Below are 23,715 nucleotides of genomic sequence, written 5' to 3'. Positions count from 1 at the left end.
TCGATGCTCAATCACATGTAAGTAATAAAGTCACAATGTTAGAGAATGCTCTTGCTGCTCAAACACAAGTGGTAGACAAATTGCAAGAGATGGTGAGAGGCCTTTGTGCTCGGCTAGACCAAGGAGGAAATAACAATGTAAGTTTTGATTTGCATTAGTCTCAGTACATATCTTACCTCTTTTTGACACATTTAATTAGACTATTGACTGCCTTTTTTTTTTTCACTAAAGGAACACACTATTGCACAACAATCTGCTACTGAGATTGGAAATAGAAAACGTAAAGAAAATCCAAGTGTTACAAATACTGGTAGTGATATAGCACAGAGCAAACAGAAAGATGCAAGTGTTAGAAGTTCTTATAATGAGACAGAAAATGGCAGCCCAATGCAGCAAAGTTTTAATGGAAAGAAACAACTTTCTGGATTAGTTAACCCAAAAATAGTCCACAAGACAGATTTGGGGAAACAAGTGTAGTTGTTAAGTTGGTTTGCTAAATAAGAAGTAGTTGCAAGTGCTAGCATTATATCAAAAGATCCACAAGTTGAGGTGCATCATGTTCCTCTTGGCCATGGTTGTTGGAAAGTATCGGTGCATGAAGTTTTTCATGATATAGCCTTGCATCGCCCAACAAGCAAGTTTAGTAAACTTTATGCATCCACAGGAAGTATGATTGCATGGCCTATCAAGTACATCAGAGTGAATTAGGCATTTTGGAGGCAATTGCTTCTATTTGCTTATGATGCATGAATTGTTGAATTAAAACTTTAGCTTCATGTGTTTTCCTTGAATGAAAATTATATTTCATTGCTCTCTTTGTGTTTGTTTTGGTTATGCAGGTAAAAGTTGGCATCAAACATAATATGAAGATGTTCAAGAGGCCACAACATAGATCACTATAGATTTATCTTTTGCAATTAACAAAGACAATTCTAATCTAAGGTGGTCTCTAATAATCTAGAATGTTTTATATTTTAGCATGGTGATGATAGACTGTTGGTTTAATTAAGTTGTTTTTATATAGTACTAGTGTTGTTGGCATATTCAATTATATTTGGTAATGTGATACTTGCAGTTTGTTATCTCTCTTTTTATCTCAATAAATTGTATAGATTTATTTAGATTTTGAAATGGTATCACAAAATTTACAGGAAAAAAAAATCGGTGCAAATATTACATGCCGTAAATATATCATACGACCACATTTACAGCGTGCTTGTTAATCAATCACGGCGTGCTTCTGATATCAATTACGGCGTGCTTTCTTATTTCAAAATTGAAATAAAAAGTCTCTAAAACCCTTTTACGGCGCTCATTTTTGGCTTTTACAGCGTGCTTCTGAGATCAATCACGGCATGCTTTTGAGATCAATTACGGCGCACATATTTCGTCATTTACGGCGTGCTTTATATATTTCAAAATCAAATTAAGAAGTCTAAAACCCTTTTACGGCGCTCTTTTATGTCTTTCACGGCGTGCTGGGATGGTCTTTTACGGCTTTCTCAAAAAATGCCGTAAAAAAGTTTTGTCTTTTATGGCATGGCCATTTACGGCGCGTTTTTGTATGCTGTAAATTGTCTTTTACGGCGCTCTTTGTGGGCCATAAAAGACCATTTTTTTGGTAGTGAAACCCCACTTTGAGCTATGTTCACTTACATAACAAAGGTACAGAATACTTGATCATCTTCTTGCTTACTTTGTTGTTGTCAAAATCTCTTCACTCATGTGACCTTAACGTATTACTTTCATGTTTGAGGATTGGTGCTAACACTCTTGTCTAAAAGCTATGCTTTTGTCTCGGTCATTTGTACAAGGATACAAACCCACTCATTGTGTGTTTGCATTTCATTCTTGCATCTTTCATAACATGATCACACTTAGGGGGAGTATTAATACTTGGACTATTTCCAACTGATTGATTCTACATAGCTTCCGCTATATAAGTTGCCTTTGTCATTCCTAGACAAAAAGGGGGAGATATTGGTGAATTTGATCAACTTGTGTTTTGATTGTTTAAATATTTGGATATTGATCTTGAAATTGTGTTGACACTCCTATGCCTTATCTTTAACTTGTTTTCTACAAGGTGTGTTGATAAGTGTTTCAGGAAAGGCATATTGCTGATGGAATGTGATGATCTTCAAGTACGTGTTGAGGGGGAGTGTGCCTAAAATAGGATGTTTTGTATAGGAATGCCAGAGGGGGAGATTGTAGGTACAAGGTTTACACTTGATGTGTTGGTATCCCTATACAAAGCACTGAAGAAGCCTACAAAGTTCATCAAAACTGATCTCAGAGAATTTCAGGTAATTGCATCTCATGCATAAGCCAAGTCAGTCCTAGTCAACCCTATGTTTTTGGGAGTCCAATTTTGGAAAGTATATTTTGGTTTTTAGATTTTATTTTACAAAGATATTTTTCAACTGATACCATCGTGCTTTTGAAATCCTAGGTGATTTAGGATTTATTTATTTTAATTGGATATCTTTTATTAAAAGATCTTTCCTAGTAGGAGTCCAATTAGGGTTAAGTCTTAATTGTTGAGAATTTATTTTCTCCTCAGTATATTCAGAAAAGCAGCGTTGATTGTGGAGGGATTTTGATGCAAGAATTATTGTGTCTTGCTTGCTTAGAAAGAGTTCCATAGGAGTTCATGAAACACTTGTTCTGTGTCTAAGTGTTTCATTGCTCATTCATATACATACATTGATTCTCTCGAGATCAGTAGAGAAGATTGGTGGTGCAAGTGGAGCGATATTTGCAGATCGTTCAAGTGAAGAAGAAGGTCAAGATTCAAGACAAGCACCTCTCTACTGAGTCTAGAGATTGTAGCCGCGTAGAGAGCTATATGTGTTTGTAAAGAACCATATCCTTCATCAATAAGTTGATTGATTTTATTTGGATTCTCAAGAGTAAGAGTCTCGCAGTGTTTTTAATCTCAAAATTGAGGTTTTCACTGCGTAACCAAAAATCTGATGTTCTGTTTGATATTTTTGATTTCTGCCCAGTAAGGATTGATACGTGCCTTGCAATCCCCATTTTTCAGAAAACACATTTTGTCCTTATATTTTCACGGTTGTTGTCAACAAGTGCCGTGATTTCAAATTCAGCTTCTACCTGACCTTGAAAGCCTGTTTAATTATTGGTACTTTGTGATCCATATTGATACAGATCAGAACCCTAAGTTCATATGATCGCGATGGCTACCTATCTTGTCTGCTATATACAGGGCAGAACTTAGAGAACGTTAATTGCACTACTGTTTCAGCTAAATTATTAGGTAATATTTCAACTTCAGAAAAGATATGCTTCATATGGTCCCAATATAGTTTAGATCCTATTATTGATGTTAGATCTCAGCAACAAATCAACAATCAATCGCTGGCCCATTTTTCAATTGAAAAATGTTAACCTGCAGAGTGAGATGATCTTGATTCTTAAAGTTTCTCTTTTGGATAATCTAGTTATTTATTATGGCATTAATTTGTTGTTTTTTAAAATAATCTTGGTTCTCTTATTGTATTATTGAAACTAAAAGATAATAATGCCAGGCAACAGTGAGATTGCATTACAAGAAAATCATATGAGAGTGACGGCTTACTCGTCATGATCGATATGCTAAGACACATCCTGATTTAACTAGAACTTAATTAATACATGAGAAACTATTGAGATTTGGTTAAGGCGTGTACCCATATTGATATTAATTAGGATATTATAGAGTCAACTGTTTGAAACAACAAGGCAATACGAAAGAAAGATTTGCCAACTGAGTTTCCCTCGGCTCCCACTGAAGATTGTCCAGGGTTTGCTTTTGGGCTAAGAGATCGGTTACAGGATTTCATTTCGATCTTGACGTATGTATTATATATTCTAGCCTTTGGTTCGTGTGGAAATGAATTTTTTTTCGTTAAGATCTTTCTAAATAGCAAGGTCAGGAGATTAAACCAGCATATTATTCACATAATAAATAAGAAAAATACTTCAATACATTAATGTACCGATACATCAAGTAGACTAGGTTCAATACATAGGTAGACTAGCTCGGTACAAGAGTAGACTAACTCCATGCATGTCTACCCATGTACTGAGCTAGTCTACCTATGTATTGAACCTAGTCTACTTAATGTATCGGTACATTAATGTACTGTAGACTATCCCTAATAATAATACGAATAACAAATAAATGAAATAATAATACGCTAGATCAAAATGGTTTGTCGGTAAAAAGAATTTATTTTTTCTTTGGTTTGACGAGTAAAATGAGTGTTCTTTTTTATCAATATTTTTTTGGGAGTTTCTATTCATACCTCTAAAATTGATATTTGGACCTCTCTCTTTTTCTAAGTGGTAATTTACATTGTCAACTCATATCAAATTACCAATAAGGACGCAAAGAGGGAGATTTTTTTTTTACTCAACAATCATCTTAAATATAACAAAACTCCAACAAAATTCAGGACAATTAAATTATTCCCGACTCATCTTCAGGAGTACTACAAAAGAAAAAGAAGAAAAATCTGTCATATTCAAATGTAAAATAAACACAAGCAGTCAAGCATACAACCCACCTTGTTGAAACAAAGTGCTCTTCAACGCCTCAACATTTGGCCTTGCCAACTCTTTTAATCTCATCCTTCTTCTTAATAGCATAACTGATTAACTGTTAGAAGAACCTTTGGCAACATTAATAAGTTCATCAGCCAAACATTCGGCAATAGTTTGTAAGTCTCAGCATTGGGCTTTCCTGAATCGTTTGACTGACTACCTACCAGCAGATAATTAATTGAAGAACTCAAAGATTGGAGTGGCCTTCATGGGTTTTCCTTATTCATGATCTGGTATATATGGATCACTTTACAGTATTTCATTAGAAAATCATTGATTCTTTTTATCAAAGTTTATTTAGTTTCTGGAATAAATAGGTTTTTATTGATTTTATTAGACGAGGGGCATTATGGAAAAATGAGGGAGGTGTAGATAGCATATTGGTTATTTATAAAAATAAGTTAGAGGTCTATTAAGCGGGGAGACCAAATTTGGAGGTATGAATAGAAGCTCTCTATTTTTTTTTTACTTTTAGTTGAAGAATTGGACCAAGAATCAAGATTGTGTGGGAGGAGATCATGACTATCAAGAGGCTAGTAGGTTCAGTCACACCTATAGTGGATGAGTATAAAGAACTGAGGCATAATGAGAGAAGGCAATTAGGGAATGGTGTGATGAGTTTGATAGAGAAGAACAGGGATATCATTGCTTTATTTCATTCCCAAAGTAGTTTTAGGGCTAGCTTTTATCTCATATCCATCTCGAAGCAGTAACAGTTAACCTTCAATATTGTCTTAATCTTCAAGTGAAATCAAAATTTTGTCATTTTTCTCCATCCCTAGAAGCAGTAGCAGCACTAGCAAAGCTAGCCATCATCTCATTTCCATCATGAAGCACTAGAACCACCCCTACCAAATTTAAGCAACGTGCTATCCTTCACGCTTGAGGCTCGACTCTTTCACTCTCCTATACCTCATTGATATCTTCATATATGTACATATATATCAAAAAATGATGTTTATGTTTTGTATATGTCATACAAATATATAGATAGCCATAAAACAACCTAAATACTTTCTTATAAATTAACACTTTCTTAAATAAACTTGATCATAATACTTTATCCAATTAATTCTTATTTATAAAATTAAAGATACAGATTAGGAAAAGGCAAACAAACAGGGGTAGCTAGCTCGATCACGAGCCTTTATTCTTATAAATATATATAGATCATGATCATCCGGAGTTCCCCAAGTAGTTCAATTAAGAAGCAATAAGATGTTCATCAATATCCTTAATGACATTGACTAGAAAGTGGAGGTACTTATGCGGAGGCTGGTCACTCTCATTGAGCTTTTCATATTCCAGAGTAATTTTGACCTGATTACCTCCTTCATCACTCTTTGGAGTGACCTGAAAGATAATCTTATAGCTTCTGTATTGCTCCAGCACATGTGCCTCCAATGCTGTGAGACTCATTCTCTTATTTGCTTCATGTCTCAACAGTTCCATCTGTAGATCGATCATTTGTAACATAAATCCCTGTGAGCACATATATAAGTCGATGGTTCTAAGCATGCTTTAAGTACCAATGGTATATTTCCAGAGCTTGATGGAACCAGAAGTTTTCCGGTCACCTTCATGTACTGCAACGTCGTGTACATTATTAGATGTGGCATTGGGGACATTGTGGTGCTCGTTGCTTATGATCGCGTACAATTTATCAGCTGAGGATTTGATCTCTACCACTGCCTCCAGAGTCTCCAGGTTCCCGGTAGTACTGCTACTCAAAGCCATCTCTATATATGCTAGTTCGTCAACAACTCAAAGCTTTAGCTTCCTATCGAACCATATACCCTCAGACGTTCCGCATCTTATATAGAGATGAATGACGCAACTACTTTGGTGGTGCGACGTACCAAAACCTAATAAACACGAGTCGGAACGGACAACGGCCTGGAAGTAAGTAGTGACAGTACTCAATCATATCATATGAGGCCAATAATGTAGTTAGATAACATATGCTTCACGTGGAATGGATACATTGATCGATCGTGAACCGATTATCTTAAGACTTGTTGCTGTATGACTGCCACAGCACCACCATACCTAGAGGGCATTGTGGAGCCAATACTTGTAGATGGACAAACTGCATAACTGGGTCACCATATATCCATATATATGCATGCATAATAATGGAGGAAACGCTTGCTTGTACATTTGCATAAATATTATACTAACGTGCTTGGTTTCTCGAGGATATGTCGACTCTCACGAGTTTAACGTCTTTGTTTGAATTTTATCAAGTTTGGCCTTCAATTTAGGATTTCAGTTGGTAACTAATTTTTCTGGTCATTCCACAGAAATATGAGTTCCCAATGGTCATCTAGATTAATTAGGGATTTATTTCAGCAGGCTAAAGAACTTAGGAAACTCATAGAAACGTAGAAATATATAATTGATGTTAACCTAATTAATCACTGCGAGATACTGTGATTGATGGAATCTAGAAACATATGCTTCACGTGGAATGGATACATATTTATAGTAGGGCAATGATATGGGGCCTCAATGAGGCCTAAGATTTGTGGCCTCAAATCCTAGGTGTCATGTCATGTAAGTAAATAAAAATTTATTTTCAATTTCATATAATATATCTTGTCACATCATACTACTTCAACACCAAGTGTACATTTTTACATTTCCTTTTAGATGTTAGGGGGTGAATCAATTACATTAATGAATTTAATTAGGTGACAAAAAAAAATATCAGCTATTAATTATATATTAATTTAAGAAATATGTCAACAGATACTTTGATCAATATTTTTCTTCATTTAATTAAATTCTTTCCTTTAATTTTTCTTCCCAAATGGCATTAATATATTGAATTATGTGTCAAGAAATAGACGTTAACTTTTCTTTTCAAATATTGATTAATTCCATCCAAAAAAATAAAGCATTAGTAAATTGAATTTGGGAAATACTTATGTCTAAATTAAGAGGTAATCTGGATTAGTGGCTTCATGTGCAATATTGGGTTTGGTGAAGTTTTGCAAGCTGAAGCCTGGGGCTTGTTTTATGGGGTGAAGCTTGCCTTGGACTTGTCAATCACTCATTTGGAAATTGAGTCTGATTCTGCTGGTTTGGTGAACCTTCTCAAGCAAGATGACTTTGATTATCACCCTTTGGGAACCATCTTGATCAATTGCAAACAGTTTCTGCAATATTTCAACTACTCCCAAGTCCAACATGTTCATAGAGAAAGAAATATGGCAGCTGATATTCTTGCCAAGGCCAGTGTCTCTAACTCTTCTGGATTTTGTCTCCTCCGAAGACCTCCTGCTATAGTTACCAGCACCTTACTTGATGACATTGCTGCCGTAGCTCACCCTAGAATGTTTTCTAGCAGTCTGAGCTAGGCTCTTTTTTGCTTTTCTTTCTGGGCCATTGGCCCCCAATGTACCCAAAAAAAAAAAAAAATTAAGAGGTAAGAAAAAATTACATGTTAGCAGCCATTAATTAAGAGAGTTTCTATTGGACCTCCAAATTTACCCACTTGACCTCACTCTGTTATGAATTATTAAATGACATACATAACCTACTATAAAATGACTATTAAGGACAATAATTATACCAAAAAAATATTATATTGGTTCAAGGAAAACCTAATTTGTGTTTAGCCCAAACTCTAGGTTACTTGACCTAGTGGTAATATGGTTCAATTAGAAGGATCTAGATTCCTAATCAATGTACGATTACTTTCCTTGTATGATTGAGATTCTATGCATTGTAATCCTCTATATAAAGAGGCCCCTATTATCAATGAGAATACACAGCTATTATCTCTCAATTTCTGATTCCCTAAAACACGTTATCAGCACGAAGCCCTAACCCTGAAATCCTAAATTCGTAGCCTTCAAATCCCAGAAACCACCGCTGCCCACCTTGAAGATCTCAACTCCAGGAGTCTAGAACTGGTGGCCCCAACCCTAGAACCGGCAGGCAAACCACCGAACTGGCCACCGGAAGTAGCAAAATTTCTTCTGCCCTGTTCAAGGCCTTCCTCACCATCTCCTGCAGCCATACTCGACCATCTGCAGCATCTCCACCCCAGAAACTCGAAACCGGAAATTTCACCACCGGAACCGGCCAAAATTCAACCGAACCTGCCACCGGAATCTTCCTAACCTGAACCGGCAGAAAGAAAGAAAAAATAAAAAAAAAGAGGGGGAGGAGATCCTGTGCAGCCCACCTGCTGCAGCCCAAGCCCAAGCCCACCTGCTGCAGCCTGAGCCCACGTGAAGCAGGCCCCAACCAAGCCGTCAAACCGCTCCTCCACGTCAGCACCGGATCTGCCACGTCAGCGCCGCACTGCCACGTCAGCACCCTCGGTCAACACTTTTCCGGCGACACTTTTCCGGCCAACTTTTCAGTCAAGATTTCCGGCAATTCTTCAAGGTAAACTTTTCTAAAAGTTCCCGTTTTTTTGAAGTTTTTCAATTTCTTCTTCTTTTCTCGGGGACTTCCAACATCCCTTCTTCTACCCCCCTTTCTTCTTTATAGGGGAGACCGAAAGCCGAACTGTGGGGGTTCGTGCTCACTCCAAGCTTAGAGCTTGTAGAGTCCTCCAAACTTAGAGTTTGTTGAGAAGAAAACGATCGACCACATACATTGTTGTTTCGATCTAATCCAAAACCCCTCTTGGAATCGGATTTTCTTGGAAGCGACTACGCTCAGAAAATCCCTAATTTCTTGGAAGCGACTACGCTCAGAAATTTAATAAGTTTTTCGTGGTAGCCCTTTTCGCTCCGAAACTAACCCTAATCTTGTGTTGTTTTTCAGGATGAGTTACCTGAACAAGTTGAACTTTGTTCCACTAGAGACAACTGGCGCAGGATACCATAGGTGGGTCCGAGATGTGCGCCAACATCTTAAGGCTGATGGACTTCTGGAAGCCATCCAAGAGCCTAGTCAGAACGTACTCTCCACTGTGCAAGCTACTGCTTTTGAAGCAAAACAAGCTAAAGCCATAATTCTCATGACAAGGCACATGAATGACGCGCTCCAAAATGAATACCTCAATGAGGAAGACCCAAGAAAGCTATGGGTAGAACTTGAGCAGCGATTTGGCAACGTTCGTGACTCCCTGCTTCCTGATTTAGAAGTGCGATGGCATAGCCTCCGCTTTTGTGATTTCAAGTCTGTGCTTGATTATAACTCGGAAGCTCTTCGTATCAAGTCTCTGATGGAGTTTTGTGGCCAAGCCATAACTGATACGATGTTGATCGAGAAGACTCTCTCTACCTTCCCCGTCTCTGCATTGATGATTTCAAAGAATTATCAGATTGATGTAAATGCAGGACGTATCACAAGGTTTCATGAGCTCATTGGCGCCATGAATGTAGCTGAAAAGAATGACAATATTCTTGTGAAGAACTATAATGCTAGACCCGTGGGAACTAAGCCTATTCCGGAGTGTAACTATAGTCGCGCCCCCAATGGAGGATGCAAGGAGCGAAACCCTAAGAGTAGGGACAATTCTGGACATTTTGGTCCATATGTTCGCCCTAAAGAGGAAGGAAATCGCCGAGAGAGGCGTGCACTGAACCGTGGAGGTCAACGTGTGAAGAGAGAGAGAGGCGGAGCCTCCGACCATGGTGGTAACGCCACCAAGAGGATAGGTCCTCCAAATCGCGCCCCAATGGCGCCTCGATCAAGGGAGCCTGACCATAATGATGTTTGTTTTCGATGTGGATCAACTGAACATTGGGCCAAAACATGTACCGCACCCCAGAATGTTGCACACGCATACAAGACGTATCGTGAAGCAAGGGAAGCAAATTACATGGAACAAGAAGATCAAGATGGCGATCTAGATCTAAGGGTGGATGACTACAAGGATCAAGACCCAGAAACGGGCGATTTTGATTAAGTCTTTTTATTTTCCAAGAGATGTAGGCGATTGCCATATTACTTTTTATTGGATTAGATTTTCTTTGATCAAAGAAACAATGATGTACTCCATTGGCTTATGAATAAAATTTCGAGTTCTTTTCATTATGACTCAATTTTGATTCTGAGCATATTACTTTGTGACTACGATGGCTGGGCCATCAATATTAATTCAAGGACATGGAATAGCCCAAGTTCCACTTGCCAAATGGCACCTTAATTACTGTCACAGAAACTCTCTACACTCTTAGGGCAAATTGCCCTATGAATAGCCAATGGATTCCATGCGAAAACGCATGTAGAACGGAGATGAGTTCCTTTGCGAATACCTCTAACGATTACGAACAAAGGCGCATCTTAGAGAAGTTTATGTGTCTCTCTAGTGGACTCTATGTCACTATTAGAGCTATTAAATCCAATAAAGTTATGAGAGAAGATCTCTTAGATTTAGACACATATTGGCTTTGTCACGACAGGATAGGTCATCCTGGTCATGATATGATGATCCGTCTACTAAAGACTTCACTCGGACATCAATCATTTTGAGCAAAACGAAGCAAGAATCTGATGACGCCATAAAAGGCGCCAACCATGAGCATGACGCCATGGTTGTTCCTCCTTGTCGCCATGACGCCATACATGCTAATTTCCATGGCTCCAACGCCATGATGGGAGATGTAGTTACACATTTTGCTTCTAATAGCGCTACAGACGCTCAGGCCCCACCAAAATCCTCATTGGTCGCTTCTAAGGCCTCTCGCTCATTTTGCAAAGCCAGTTCATTCGGGAAATTAGGACTGAGACCGTCCTACGCAAAGGATATGAAAATACTCATTCTGTTCTTACATCATATCCATGGGGATTCTATGGACTGATTCAACCAACTTGCGGACGTTTAAATATCTCATGATGTTGGTTGCCACACAAACACGCTGGTCACGTGTCGTGCCATTGTCCACTTGTAATGCTGCTTATGCTACACTCCTAGCACATATCATATGACAACGGGCTCACTCCCCAAACCATCATATTCAGTCAATTGGATTTGACTATGCTGGAGAGTTTACATCGAAGACTTTCGATGGTTATTGCATTGGGATTGATGTTGGACATCATATTCCCATGTACACCCCAATTGGTCTCGCGGAAACGACTACGATGATAGTCTGGACATTGGTAATGCGCACCATTCTCCTTATATCCGCTTGAGGTGATGCAATATCGCATGCAGCTATGCTAATTCGTCTACGACCTACCGCCACTCAATGTACCCCTGCGTTACAGCTAGTGACTGGGTACAACTATTTTGTACTTACGCACATTTGAGTGAGCCATTTATGTGCCCATTGCGCTGCCACAGCGCACTATGATAGGTCCTTACAGACGAATGGGCAACTCAGTTGGATTTGAGACTCCAACAATCGTCCGCCACTTAATGCCCTTGCCAGGCGATCTGCTTACCGCTAGATTTGCGGATGTCACTTTGATGAAACAGTCTTCCCGTCGTTCAGGGGAGATAAGAACACAGATGTTCAACAGGAACGACATGAATTGTCGTGGTCTGTCCCCACTATGTCTCATCTTGATCTGTATTAAAGTGACGAGATCACACAAATATGCTGCAAACATGCCTGCAAGGAAGGACGTCCCTACGAGAGGACGTAGCGCCACCCTACATGGAGGTAGGCATGGCGCCAATGCCAAAGAGAGTGGCACTCTGGCGTTACAGGCCATGGCCCCAGCTAGGATTCGTGGGAGGCCCGTGGGTTCGAATGATACTTTGGCACATTCCAATCCTTGAATCATCGACACTCAAAATCCGCCTCATGAGAATCTTCCAGGTTATGGTTATCGTTGGGGGACCCCTCAACGTCAGAACCTATTCCTGAGAATATAGAGCTCTATGAAACTTACACTAGTGTACATGAGACGTGGGATAGAAACTCCATCATAATTGATGATGTAGTTGCGTATTTCGTTGCGCATGAGTTCGTTGAGTCAGATGATATCGAACCACGCTCCGTTGATGAATGAATGCCAACGTAGAGAGTTTTGGCCTAAATGGAAAGATGCGATCCAGGTTAAGATGGATTCTCTAACGAAGAGGAAGGTTTTCGAGCTAGAGATGCCAACACCTCCTAACATAGAACCTGTTGACTAATGGGTCTTCGTTAGAAAGCGTGATGAGAAAAAGAGATGACAATCTCGCCTTATGGCGTAAGGCTTCTCACAAAACGCCCTGGAATCGACTACGATGAGACATATTCTCTCGTAATGGATATCATTGCACTCCACTACCTTGTCAGTTTGGTAGTTTCCGAATAATTGAACATGCAGCTTACAAATGTGGTCACTACGTATCTCTATAGGGATCTAAATACGGAATATACATGAAGGTTCATGGCGAACTTCATTTACCCAAGTCAAGAGGTTCTAGACCACAGAGCGCGTTTACAATAAGGTTGAAACGCTCACTAAAGTGGCTAATTGATTGGGAAGGGATATGCCCACGCGTTTCTATAACAAGTTTCGGATTCTATCGCGGTTCATGTTGGACATGATCTTCATTAGAAGCCCTTAAAGAGTTAAGGGAAACCGCTGAACACTTGAAATCCGAGTTTGAGATTAAGGATTTTGGGAGAACGCAATTATGTCTCGGTTTGGAACTTGAGCATCGTGTCGATAGATGCTTAGGCATTTTGACAAGGTCAAGCCTTCAAGCACCCCCATGATCGTCCGTAGTCTTGATCCTGAAAAGGATCCTATTCGTCGAAAGGATGATGACGAAGATGTGCTAAAGGCAGAAGTGCCTTAATTAGTACAATAGGCGCATTATTGTACTTATCCCAATGCACAAGACCGGACATCTCATATGTCGTGAACTTGGTAGCTAGATATAGCTCTGCGCCAACGCAACGCCATTGGATTGGTGTAAAAGATATCTTTCGATACTTGAGATGTATGAGTGATATGGGCTTGTTCTATCCCTACAAAGAGATGATGGATTCGGACCCATCACACACCAGGAACGCCGCCAACACTGGCCTGCGTCCATTATCCCCATCCCAAAACCACATGTGTTTTGGAAGGTTTTGCTGATGTTGGGTATCTCTCTGACCCACACAAAGGTCATTCCCAATCCGGTTAAGTGTTCACTATGGGAAAAGACCGTGATATCTTGGAGGTCTACAGAGCAGACCGTAGTCGCTATATCTTCGAACCATGCAGAGATTATTGCTCTTCACGAAGTGGTTCATGAATACTTATGGATTGGATCCATAATCACGCATGTTCGAACAATTGTGGTTTAAAGTCTACCACAAGATAAGCCTACGAGCATTTAGGATAATGTTGTTCGTTTTGAACAAATGAAGCAAGGCTACATCAAAAGCGACAACACCAAGGATAATCAGCAACAACAGAATCTCCTCAAGATCAATTTGAACTAGATTCAATCTGAGGACAGTATGGCAGACTTGCTCACTAAGTCATTGCCTAGATTCCACTTTCGAGAAACGTGTTGGTAGCATCGTTTACGGAAGTTATCCGATCTCCCATGACCGTTGTCATCAGGGAGAGATGCAGACATCAGGGGGAGATGTCTACACGTATGGTCTCAAAACGTGAAGGGTGTGTTGTGCTCTTTTTCCCCTTCGACCGAGGTTTTTTTGTCCCACTGGGTTTTTGTTACTCGGCAAGGTTTTTAATGAGGCAACGGGAGAAGCACCGCGTTTGGGCAACACAAGGGGGAGTATTCAAGGAAAACCTAATTTGTGTTTAGCCCAAACTCTAGGTTACTTGACCTAGTGGTAATAGGGTTCAATTAGAAGGATCTAGATTCCTAATCAATGTATGATTACTTTCCTTGTATGATTGAGATTCTATGCATTGTAATCCTCTATATAAAGAGGCCCTTATTATCAATGAGAATACACATCGATTATCTCTCAATTTCTGATTCCCTAAAACAATATTTATTTTATGTAGACTTTCCAATTCAATAATATGAGATTGTATTCCTTATCTATTTTCATTTTCCAATTTCACTAAATACTCATTAAAGCATTCATATATATTTAATAAGAATTAAAAATATGATTAAGATCATGTGACATAAAAATGTATGATATATATGTTGAACGCATATTGGTGACTGGTGAGAGAAAACAAAATAAAAAACACACACACACACACACACACAAAAATTTAAATAATTAATCATGTGGTACAAAAAATACAGAAAAAAAAAAACATTAAAAAATGAATGATTTTTTTTTTTTGAGAATAAAAACAAATGATTTCTTCATTTTTTTTTTTGCACAGCTAAAATAGAAAAAAAATATATATATAAAAAACATAATAGTTTATGCCATTTTCTTATTGATTAGACATTAATTTTTGAAACTTAAGTTTGATTAAGAAATGTATATTTAGTTAAGATTTATAAAGTGATTAAATCATTGAAATGACTAAATTTTTTATTTTAAAGATAATAATTTGTTTGTAAATTATATGAGTGAGGTTATTTGAGGAAGTTTAGTGAGTAAATTTATTATTTGAAAATTTGATAAGAGGTGTAAAAAGTATAGAGGTCAAGTGAGTAAATTTGGAGGTTCCAATAGAAAAACTTTTAATTAACATCTGCAATCTAAATATAAGGGGAAAGACAAACAAAAAATAATAAATTTAGATCTAACGTTTAAACTCATAGAGAGAAAACAATGAACAAAAGAATATAGTATATGGAATTAGTGGAACTTTTAAAGAAATCTATGGAATTTAAAAGTCTGATTGTATTCAATATAGACTTTTAACAATGGAATCTTTTACTTGCAGGCAGTAGAGGTGTTGTGATTTTTTAGCTAGTTGAAACCCTACCCTAGGGTTTCGTGCATATTGACGGCGGCGTTTGACCGCGGTTCGCTTGGTCTAGGCCGAACGAGGCTGTTCTCTAGGCGATCTCATCGGTGCGTGGAGCGAGAGTTGCTAGGTTGCTTTCGCTGTTGTTCGCCGGCGAAGGTTGCGAGTCTGGGTTTGTCAGATAGCTCGCCGGCGCGGAGGTGTGGTCGTTTCGGTGGCTGCGCCGTCTGTGCGGCAAGAGGATCGGGACCAGATCGAAGGCTGGGTGTTAACTGCAGATTGAAGGCTGGGAGTGGATCATTCTTGATTCTGCCTGGGTCTTGACTGCAAGGCTTGGATCGTCGGCGGTCTCTGCTCGAACTGTTTCTGCCGGATCTGATGGTGCGGTGGACCGGGCGACCACCGAAGGGACGAAAAGCGGCAGCAGCAACCTGGGCTGTTGTCCTTTTTGCTCGGGCTTGGGCCTGGGTCTAACCTTGGGCTGATGGGCTTCATGCTGTGGGCCAGTAGGGAGGGTGCCTTGACACCCTCATTCATTACTTAGTGCTTTGGGTTGGCCCGGCCCGAGAGCTTGACCTCCTTGGGCGATGTTGGGCTTTTACGGTCTCTCAAGTGCCAATCATAACTCAGATCATGGTTCTTCGGACTTGGTAATTATCTCGAGTTTGACTAGAGAAAGCGGCTTATGGATGAGGAATTAGCTCCTATTTATTTGCTAGGAAGTAGTTTTCTATTTCGTACCACAATTGTGTGATTGGCGGATGGTTGGCTAGAAGATGATTTTGCCTCAGAAGACATGGAGTTATTTGATAGGAGCCTAATTATGCGATAATAATGTTGTTAATTCCCATATTTACTTTGTTAGTTTATCTTATTTTCTGGTTAATTTAGTTGTCTTTATGTTTATTAGGTTTTTCAAAGTAAGAAAAGAAATAAGAGCAAAAGAAAGGATATATGTGCAATTGATGGAGAATTGTGGACTCTTGATGAATCAAGGAAGCTTAAGGCAACATGAAGAAAAAGATATTCAGCAATTAATTCTCTTGGCTGCTCCTATTGGATAGAAGGATGTCAATGAATCCTAAATCAATGAGAACATAACCAGGGGGCTTACCGTTGAACCCAAGGAGTTAGAATCCCAAAAGGAAAGAAGAAAAGTGCTAAAAACTGAATAAAATCTCTCCTTGGACGTGGAAGAAACGGACCATCTCACATACGAAGAAGCATAGACGCACCAGAGCTGAAGAAGAAGCAAGACTGCAAACCACACGAGAAACGATCGATCGTTGGAATTTCCGAGATCGATCGCTGATCCGTATTTTCCAATTTTCTGATTTTTGTTGTCTTCTTTCTCCATGAACTCCTTTGTGTTTCTGATTCCCATTATGTGTAACTAAATTTCCAGTAGCTAGGGGGCAGTTGAAGCCCCTAGACATGATCCATAGCATGCTTTGATATTCAATTTGTTTTCCAATTCATAAAGTTGAGGTTGATATTCAATTTGTTTTCCAATTAATAAAGTTGAGGTTTTGTTTACCGATTTCTCATTGAGGAATTCTATGTTTGTATGCTTTGGAGGCCTACTTAGTATGCATGCTAGGGTTCTAATACTTTGATTGTTTGATGCCTGGATCAATAGTTGGATTCCTCAAATTATCTAGAGAAGTAATTGGTAGTTTTAACTAGCAAGTAAACAAAACCCTAGGTTTAGCAAGGCTCTAAGTTATTTGCGATGCCTAGTGATTGCTCAAACTCTTTTCAAACTGAATGATCTCTGCATGTTTAATCTAATAAACGTACTTTTAGGTTGCATTGCTTGGGAATAGTCTAGGTGTAGAGCGCTTCATGCCTAGCTAGCGTACAAAGTAAGAAAGAGTAATAGGTTGTGCTCAAGCATACCGAGCCAATCTAAGTGTCTTCAACTAAGTTAATTGGTAGTAAATTGGACAAAGTGTGTTGTGTGTGATTGTTGGGGGTGGATACTTCCTTCCTAGCTAGTTTCATTATCTTGATCTCAACCATTCTCAAATCAGCTTTTCTTTATTTTACGTTCTGTTCTCTGTTTTCCCATATTTATTTAATATAGAAATTCAACTCCAAAATTCACCAAATTTTGTGTGCTGGACGCCTTGTGTGTCTAGTACGTCTCTGTAAATTTTCGTATTTTTCTGGGTTGTTTTGGTTAGATTATTAGTTTGTTTTTCAACTGCTGTTCAGTAGGAACTGCAGTCACGTTTTGTGACTTTTGTTGAAGCTTTTAGTTTAACTTAATCCTCTGTGGAGACCCTTATTTCCCTATATTACAATCGACATATTTTCAGGAGAATAAGGAAAATCAATAGCTTTAAATTTAGCTATCATTGTTCTTTGTGTATGAGTCCGCTTAAAAGTGGACTCCATTTGACTTGTAATGAGTTTGCAGTACTTAGATAGGAGCTTGGTTGTTAACCCGCCATTTTTCTGTCTTTAAGGGTATGTAGACTCTGGCTTTTAACTGGTCATCTAATGCAATGAACCTTCTATTTCAAAAAAAAAAAAATGAACAAAAGAATATATACAATCATATGAATATGTATTTTTCACATTATATTTTCAAAATTTGCAGGAACCCAACAAAGGTTGAATTCATATACATGTGTTATACAAATCTATTAATCAAATGTACGTGTAAATCTATTGACTGAATTACATGAAATTTTTTCTACTCTTGATTGAAGAAAAAAAAATTGTTGTTTAAATCTAAGCATGAGTGTAATGAAAAAAAAAATGTAAGAAAGCCAATTTTTTTTTTTTTTTTGAAGAAAGCCAAAATAATTTAGAGTCATTAGATTTTAGAATGATAAGATTGTCTTTTTCTTAATAGTTACATGGCATATTTTGATAAATAGGTGATGTATGTAGATGACATGGCATGACACCTAAAATTGAGGCCACAAATCTTAGGCCTCATTGAGGCACAAATCATTTTCCATTTACAGTATATAAGAGGATGTGAAATTGCTTGGTTAGCCTAGAACCTTGGAGGCAATGAGTGACACAAAAAAAAAAATACTAACCGTGTATCAAACAATAATTCTTAAAATACATCATTGAATTTTATTGAGTGATTGTTGTAGGTTCTTGTTTGAATAATTAAGTTTTAAGAGTGATAATTGTATGTAGCGTATATGTCAAAATATTGTAAAATTTCCTTTGACTTTTTAGATGATATTTGAAATTCTATAACTTTAAGTCACTTTTATATATTTATTTCATAAATATGATACCATAGCTGGCACATGATACATCACAAATCCTTTCTTACAGGCATTTATCACAATAATGACACTTTGCACAACAATATAAAACCCAATTAAGTAACACTCCAAACCAGTTTATTATAACCTAGAAATCATGCGTTACAACACATAATTCTTTGTAGACCAGAGCATATAGACAGTGGCTAGGCTTCTTTCAATCGCGTTGCATGCTACCTTATAGAATCCCCTCATGCCTTGATGAAGTGGGCATCAAGATCCTTGACGATGTTAGTCATCAAGCGAATGTACTTATCTGGAGCTGCAACCTCCTCACTCAATTTCTCATATTCAATGGACACTTTGGCAATGCTTCTGCCCTCATCCTTTTGAGTGAACTGATAGACGGGCTTGAAGCTCTTGTAATACTGGAACACATCTCCTTCCAACCCATTCAGAATTATGGCCTTGTTCACCTCGTCTAACTCCACCTTCTCCTTGAATGTTCCCTCTTCCCCCTCTACATATAAACACGAAGATGGTCACTGTAACAATTATAACTGAAAATCTCTGTTTTCCTAATTATTCAACCTGTCGACTAATTTCAAATTAGTTTTGGTTAATGATTAAAATTAACAATTTAACAACATAACATGTACTTACATAATGGCTCACCTATTGCATAACTCCAAATCTTAATAGATCCCGCAGTTTCCCAATCTCCTTCATGCACCGCAACTCCGGTTATTGTGCCAGTTTGAGAAGTGTTTGGGACGTGGTGAGCCTGACTCTTGAAGATGTTGTAGAACTTGTCAGCAGGTGCTTTGATTTCAATTTCAGCCTCCACCTTACCTTGAAGAGCCATGCTTAACAATCAGCAAGTGTGTATGAATATATGATCATCAGCCACCGAACTTGTGTGCTATATATAGGCCCGGCAGAAACTTAGAGAACATTAGTTTCACTACAGTTTCAATTAAATTATCAGGCAACACCTTTGCATATGCTTCACATGTATACATACCTCTCAATTAAATAATTAATAAGATAACTAGCTAAATCCTATAATTGATGCTAGAGATCTCAGCAACATTGAATTATTGGCCTATTTTCCATTGAAAAATGTTATCCTGCGGCAATATGATCTTACCTTTTCTCCCTTTGGATTATTTAGATATATCAGATTTGTTGTTTCTTAAGAAGTCATCACCAACCCGTACGTACCTATTTAATAATTATTATAAAAATTAAAGCTTAACGCCAGAATTGTAAAATTACATTTATTACAAGAAAATTATCTGATCAGAGTAATAGCTTTCATGATATAATGCTACAGACATGATCTTACTAGAATGTTTTGTTAATGTCTGAGAAATTATTGAGATTTAGTTAGGGCGAGATTAATATTCGTAATTTGTTAATTTATTAAGTTCTACTAGTATATACTATATAAAACTTTAGTAAATCGATCGTTTTTATATGGTGGTATACTAGTTTCATTGCAAGTGGCCTACTATTAAATTGTATGGAGTTTCTCTATTTTAATTTATTGATGCATTGATACACAAAAGGGAATGAAACCAGAAGGAACAAAAAAAGAAGCAATTGAGATGCAAACTGGTACATTAGTCCATAAAATAGAAGATACAAACTAGGAAAACCGTAAGAATCAAGGCAAAGCTAATTAAGTAGCTCGATCTCAACCCGTTTATTCTTCTGGTACGTACGTACGTACGTACACGTACAAATTAAGGTCCTTTATTCCTTGAGAAGATGTGGATGCACATCCTGAGTCATATTGACGGCAAAGCGGAGGTAGTTATGAGGATCGAAGGAGCATTATTCTCATTGAGCTTCCCATATTCCACAGTAATTTTGACCAAACCCCCTTCTCCTTTTAGGAATGACCTGAAAGGTACGGTGACCTTATAGCTTCTGTACTGCTCTAGCACGTGTCCTTCCACGTACACCTGTAAGGCTTACCGACTTGTTTGCTTCATCTATTTCCACCTTTTCCTTGAAGCTTTCAGCTCTTCCATCTGTACAAAATAATTGGTCAATTCCCAACAAAATCATTTTTCCATGCATACGTACGTTGTTGATTAATTTTATGCGTCTACGTACCTATAGTGTATTTCCAAACCTTTACAGAACCAGTAGTTTCCCAGTCACCTTCATGCACTGCAACCTCCTGTACATGATCAGAAGTGGCTTCGGGAATGAGGTGCTGCTGGTTGCTGAGTACCTTGTACACTTCATCAGCTGAAGCTTTGATCTCTACCGGCTCCTCCAGAGTCTCCACCTGGTAAGTTTGATCACCGCGGCTAGTAGTATCACTCAAAGTCATATCGATCTGTCATTTACAATGATCGACTATTACATACTTACATAATATATAAGCTTTCACTTCTTAACTGTACGTAGATATGACTGTATATGCCAATAACAACGGTGAGTGTTGGTTTGTAAGTGGATATTGAAGGCTTTGTGTGAAGAACAGAGGAGAATAGAGAATTTAGAGAGAGAGACAGAATTTCTATTGATGAAGAATAAGGTTCTGATACAATTGATGAAAACTGAGGTAGCTACTAGCTTCATATACTAACTACATATGCTGCAGATTGCATACACGTGGACTACAGCTGTAGACCACAGGCTAATTCACCATCCATATAAGCACGCAGCAGAGTGAGCAGACTAACCAATTAGTTACTGGTGTTGAGCTGAATAGGACCATAGAGCTAACACCCCTCCTCAGCTTGAAGATTGGATACAAGCTTCAAGATGCAGCAAATGACAAGTAAGTTGTAATACCCCTCCTTAGCACCATCATATCTGTAAAAGAAGCAAACGAGAAAACTAGAGAATGGCAGCAAGTAATGTTTGTTTCAACCAGGATGAAGAAGAGGAAGTGATGGCCATAACTCCATTGATTGACAAGCTCTCCTGCAATTCATCATAATTTTGACCTTCTGGAGCTCCATTGCCTGAGATACCAAGTTGCCAGTGTTGACCAAATCCATTTGGCTTTCTATTAACTGTTGCTCTCCTTGCTTGACTCTAACCATTGGTCTCATGCTTCCAGACAGTGAAGTAAAGTGCTTCATTTGATCACTACTGGAAACAATATGAAAATCATCACCTTTGCTGATATTTCCCTTCTTCGAATTAATCACACTATCGATAGTAGCAGGACCATTTGTAGTGTTAAGAATAGAGGAAACTTCAAGTTCTTCATATTGTTTCATTGTACCTTCATTTCCTGTCTTAGCAGCCAATATGACATTAACTCCAAGTTCATCCTTCTTTTCTACCTTCTCCAAGTCTATCATTGCCTGATCAATTCGTAATGGAAGCCTAGAATCCATTCCAACCAATGTTTCAGAGCTTGTCTTAGTCACATTCTAACCAATGTCTGCTGGAGCACCAAATTTAATCATTTTCTCAAAATCTGTTCTTACCAAACTCTCTCCTGGTGTAGTAGCAGTAGCACCCATAATAGAACTACTTAGCTCACTTTTATCATTTTGTTGTGGAATACTCACATGTGCAACAGGTTTTTCAGGGGGAACAAGAATTGGTAGAATATGCTTATAAAATCCATCACCTGAGTTAGAGTTTCTTGACTTATGATAAGAACTCACATTGTGTTGAGACACACCACCTTTTGATTTTGAGCAGCCTTTACTAAACTTGACATCATGTTGAGCTTGACCTTGAGATTTAGATCCACTGTATGATAGGTTACCAATAGATTGAAGGGCATGGTTTTGCTGAAAACCACCACTACTTTGCTGTTGTGAAAAACCTCCATTGTGCTGAAAATAACCATCACCATATGCAGCATTGTGTACTTGTGATTGTAATTGTCGAGTACCATTGAATGCCCCATTAAGTGCACCATTACTGATAGACAATGAGGGCATCAAACCAATAATAGGTGCAGTAGTATGTGAAGTAGATGACACAGAACAATTACCAACATATGGAGATGGAAAGAATGCATTGGATGGTGTTCTTGCATTTGATATCCGATATTGCATTTTCTGAGATGAGTTGACAAGATTATTTTGTGCAGCCATAGCAGCCAGAGGTGACAAAGGAATACTTGCATTCAATGGTGACAAAGGAAGACTTGCAGGAGCAGAGATAGACTTCATAGTTTGTTCAATCTCATCTTCAGCAATGAGCAAAAGAGATCTTAATTCTCTCATTGAAACAGAGGAGCTTAGTGTTTTGATTCTTATTACAGTTTTTATGGTAGCAAACTCTGAGAGCAAACCATGGAGAACTGAGACTACCATGTCCTCATCATCCATATAAACTCCCATTGTAGCAAGCTGATCACAGATTGACTTGACTCGAAGTAAGTACCTATCAATAGAGTCTGAGCCTTTTTGGATGTTGTATAAGGAGTTTTTGAGATTCATGATGTTATACCGTGAATCATCAACATATTTCTCCTTAAGTCGACACCAAATTTCCTTAGAAGACTTACTTCCTATAATGAAGCAAAGAGCATCACTGGATAGAGTAGAAGCAAGTATCGACATAATGGCAGAATCAATTTGCACCCAATTCATGTACTCATTTTCTATATCAGATGCAACCCCATTTTCTTCCATAATCATGCGTTCTGAAGGACAAGGGACTGATCCATTGACATATCTCATTAGGCCACAACCTTTTAACAATGTCTCTACTAGAAATTTCCATGTTACGTAGTTAGAGTTGTGAGACCCTAAAGTTTTCAGTGACGTAATTGAGAAATTTCCTAGTCCCCGAGGATATGAGGAAGTCATAGCACCATTTACTTAGTGGAGCATTAGTAATGATTTGTTTCAGATTTATTTTCTGAAATTAGCTTTCGACAACCATATACTTGCTAGGGCTCTTTCAAATATTTTATGGAGATTGAAATTAAAGATGTGAGTTTTACATTGTTGGAACGAAATCAATAACTCTAGCGTATACACGTACACGGTTCATGAAACAGAGTTAGACGAAAAAGTTACGGGTTAGCAAAGTTCAAGGGCAAATGGGTATATTTGCAGTAGCTTATATTGAAGACCAGTCAGACCATATTGATCATAGCAGCATCAGATCACTCACTGAC

At 38.2% G+C, this 23,715-nt stretch overlaps 2 protein-coding genes across 2 annotated transcripts; both read right to left on the bottom strand.

Annotated features, from left to right (window-relative positions):
* Window positions 1-5,717: 5,717 nt before the first annotated feature.
* LOC112196413 (MLP-like protein 43) lies at window positions 5,718-6,378 on the bottom strand. Its single transcript, XM_040517762.1, has 2 exons — window positions 6,186-6,378; window positions 5,718-6,060 (listed from the first exon to the last, which is right to left on the bottom strand). Exons 1-2 carry the CDS (start codon window positions 6,234-6,236, stop codon window positions 5,812-5,814), a joined length of 300 nt encoding a protein of 99 aa, XP_040373696.1. The 5' UTR covers window positions 6,237-6,378; the 3' UTR covers window positions 5,718-5,811.
* Window positions 6,379-18,573: 12,195 nt separating this feature from the next.
* Window positions 18,574-19,549, bottom strand: LOC112198426 (MLP-like protein 28). The gene is made up of 2 exons (XM_024339550.2): window positions 19,275-19,549; window positions 18,574-19,119 (listed from the first exon to the last, which is right to left on the bottom strand). The coding sequence occupies exons 1-2, from the start codon at window positions 19,462-19,464 to the stop codon at window positions 18,851-18,853; spliced, it is 459 nt and encodes a 152-aa protein (XP_024195318.1). The 5' UTR covers window positions 19,465-19,549; the 3' UTR covers window positions 18,574-18,850.
* Between the last annotated feature and the right edge of the window lie 4,166 nt (window positions 19,550-23,715).

This window comes from Rosa chinensis, chromosome 4, assembly GCF_002994745.2.
Source record: "Rosa chinensis cultivar Old Blush chromosome 4, RchiOBHm-V2, whole genome shotgun sequence".
Classification (NCBI taxonomy): Eukaryota; Viridiplantae; Streptophyta; class Magnoliopsida; order Rosales; family Rosaceae; genus Rosa; species Rosa chinensis.
This window is presented reverse-complemented; position numbering and strand designations above follow the sequence as displayed.

Coding starts and splice junctions, on each gene's coding strand:
- LOC112196413 (XM_040517762.1), bottom strand. CDS start 6,236: ATGTCCCCAATGCCACATCTAATAATGTACACGACGTTGCAGTACATG. Junction 6,061..6,185: donor CGACGTTGCAGTACATGAAG/GTGACCGGAAAA, acceptor ATCGATCTACAG/ATGGAACTGTTGAGACATGA.
- LOC112198426 (XM_024339550.2), bottom strand. CDS start 19,464: ATGGCTCTTCAAGGTAAGGTGGAGGCTGAAATTGAAATCAAAGCACCT. Junction 19,120..19,274: donor GATTTGGAGTTATGCAATAG/GTGAGCCATTAT, acceptor GTTTATATGTAG/AGGGGGAAGAGGGAACATTC.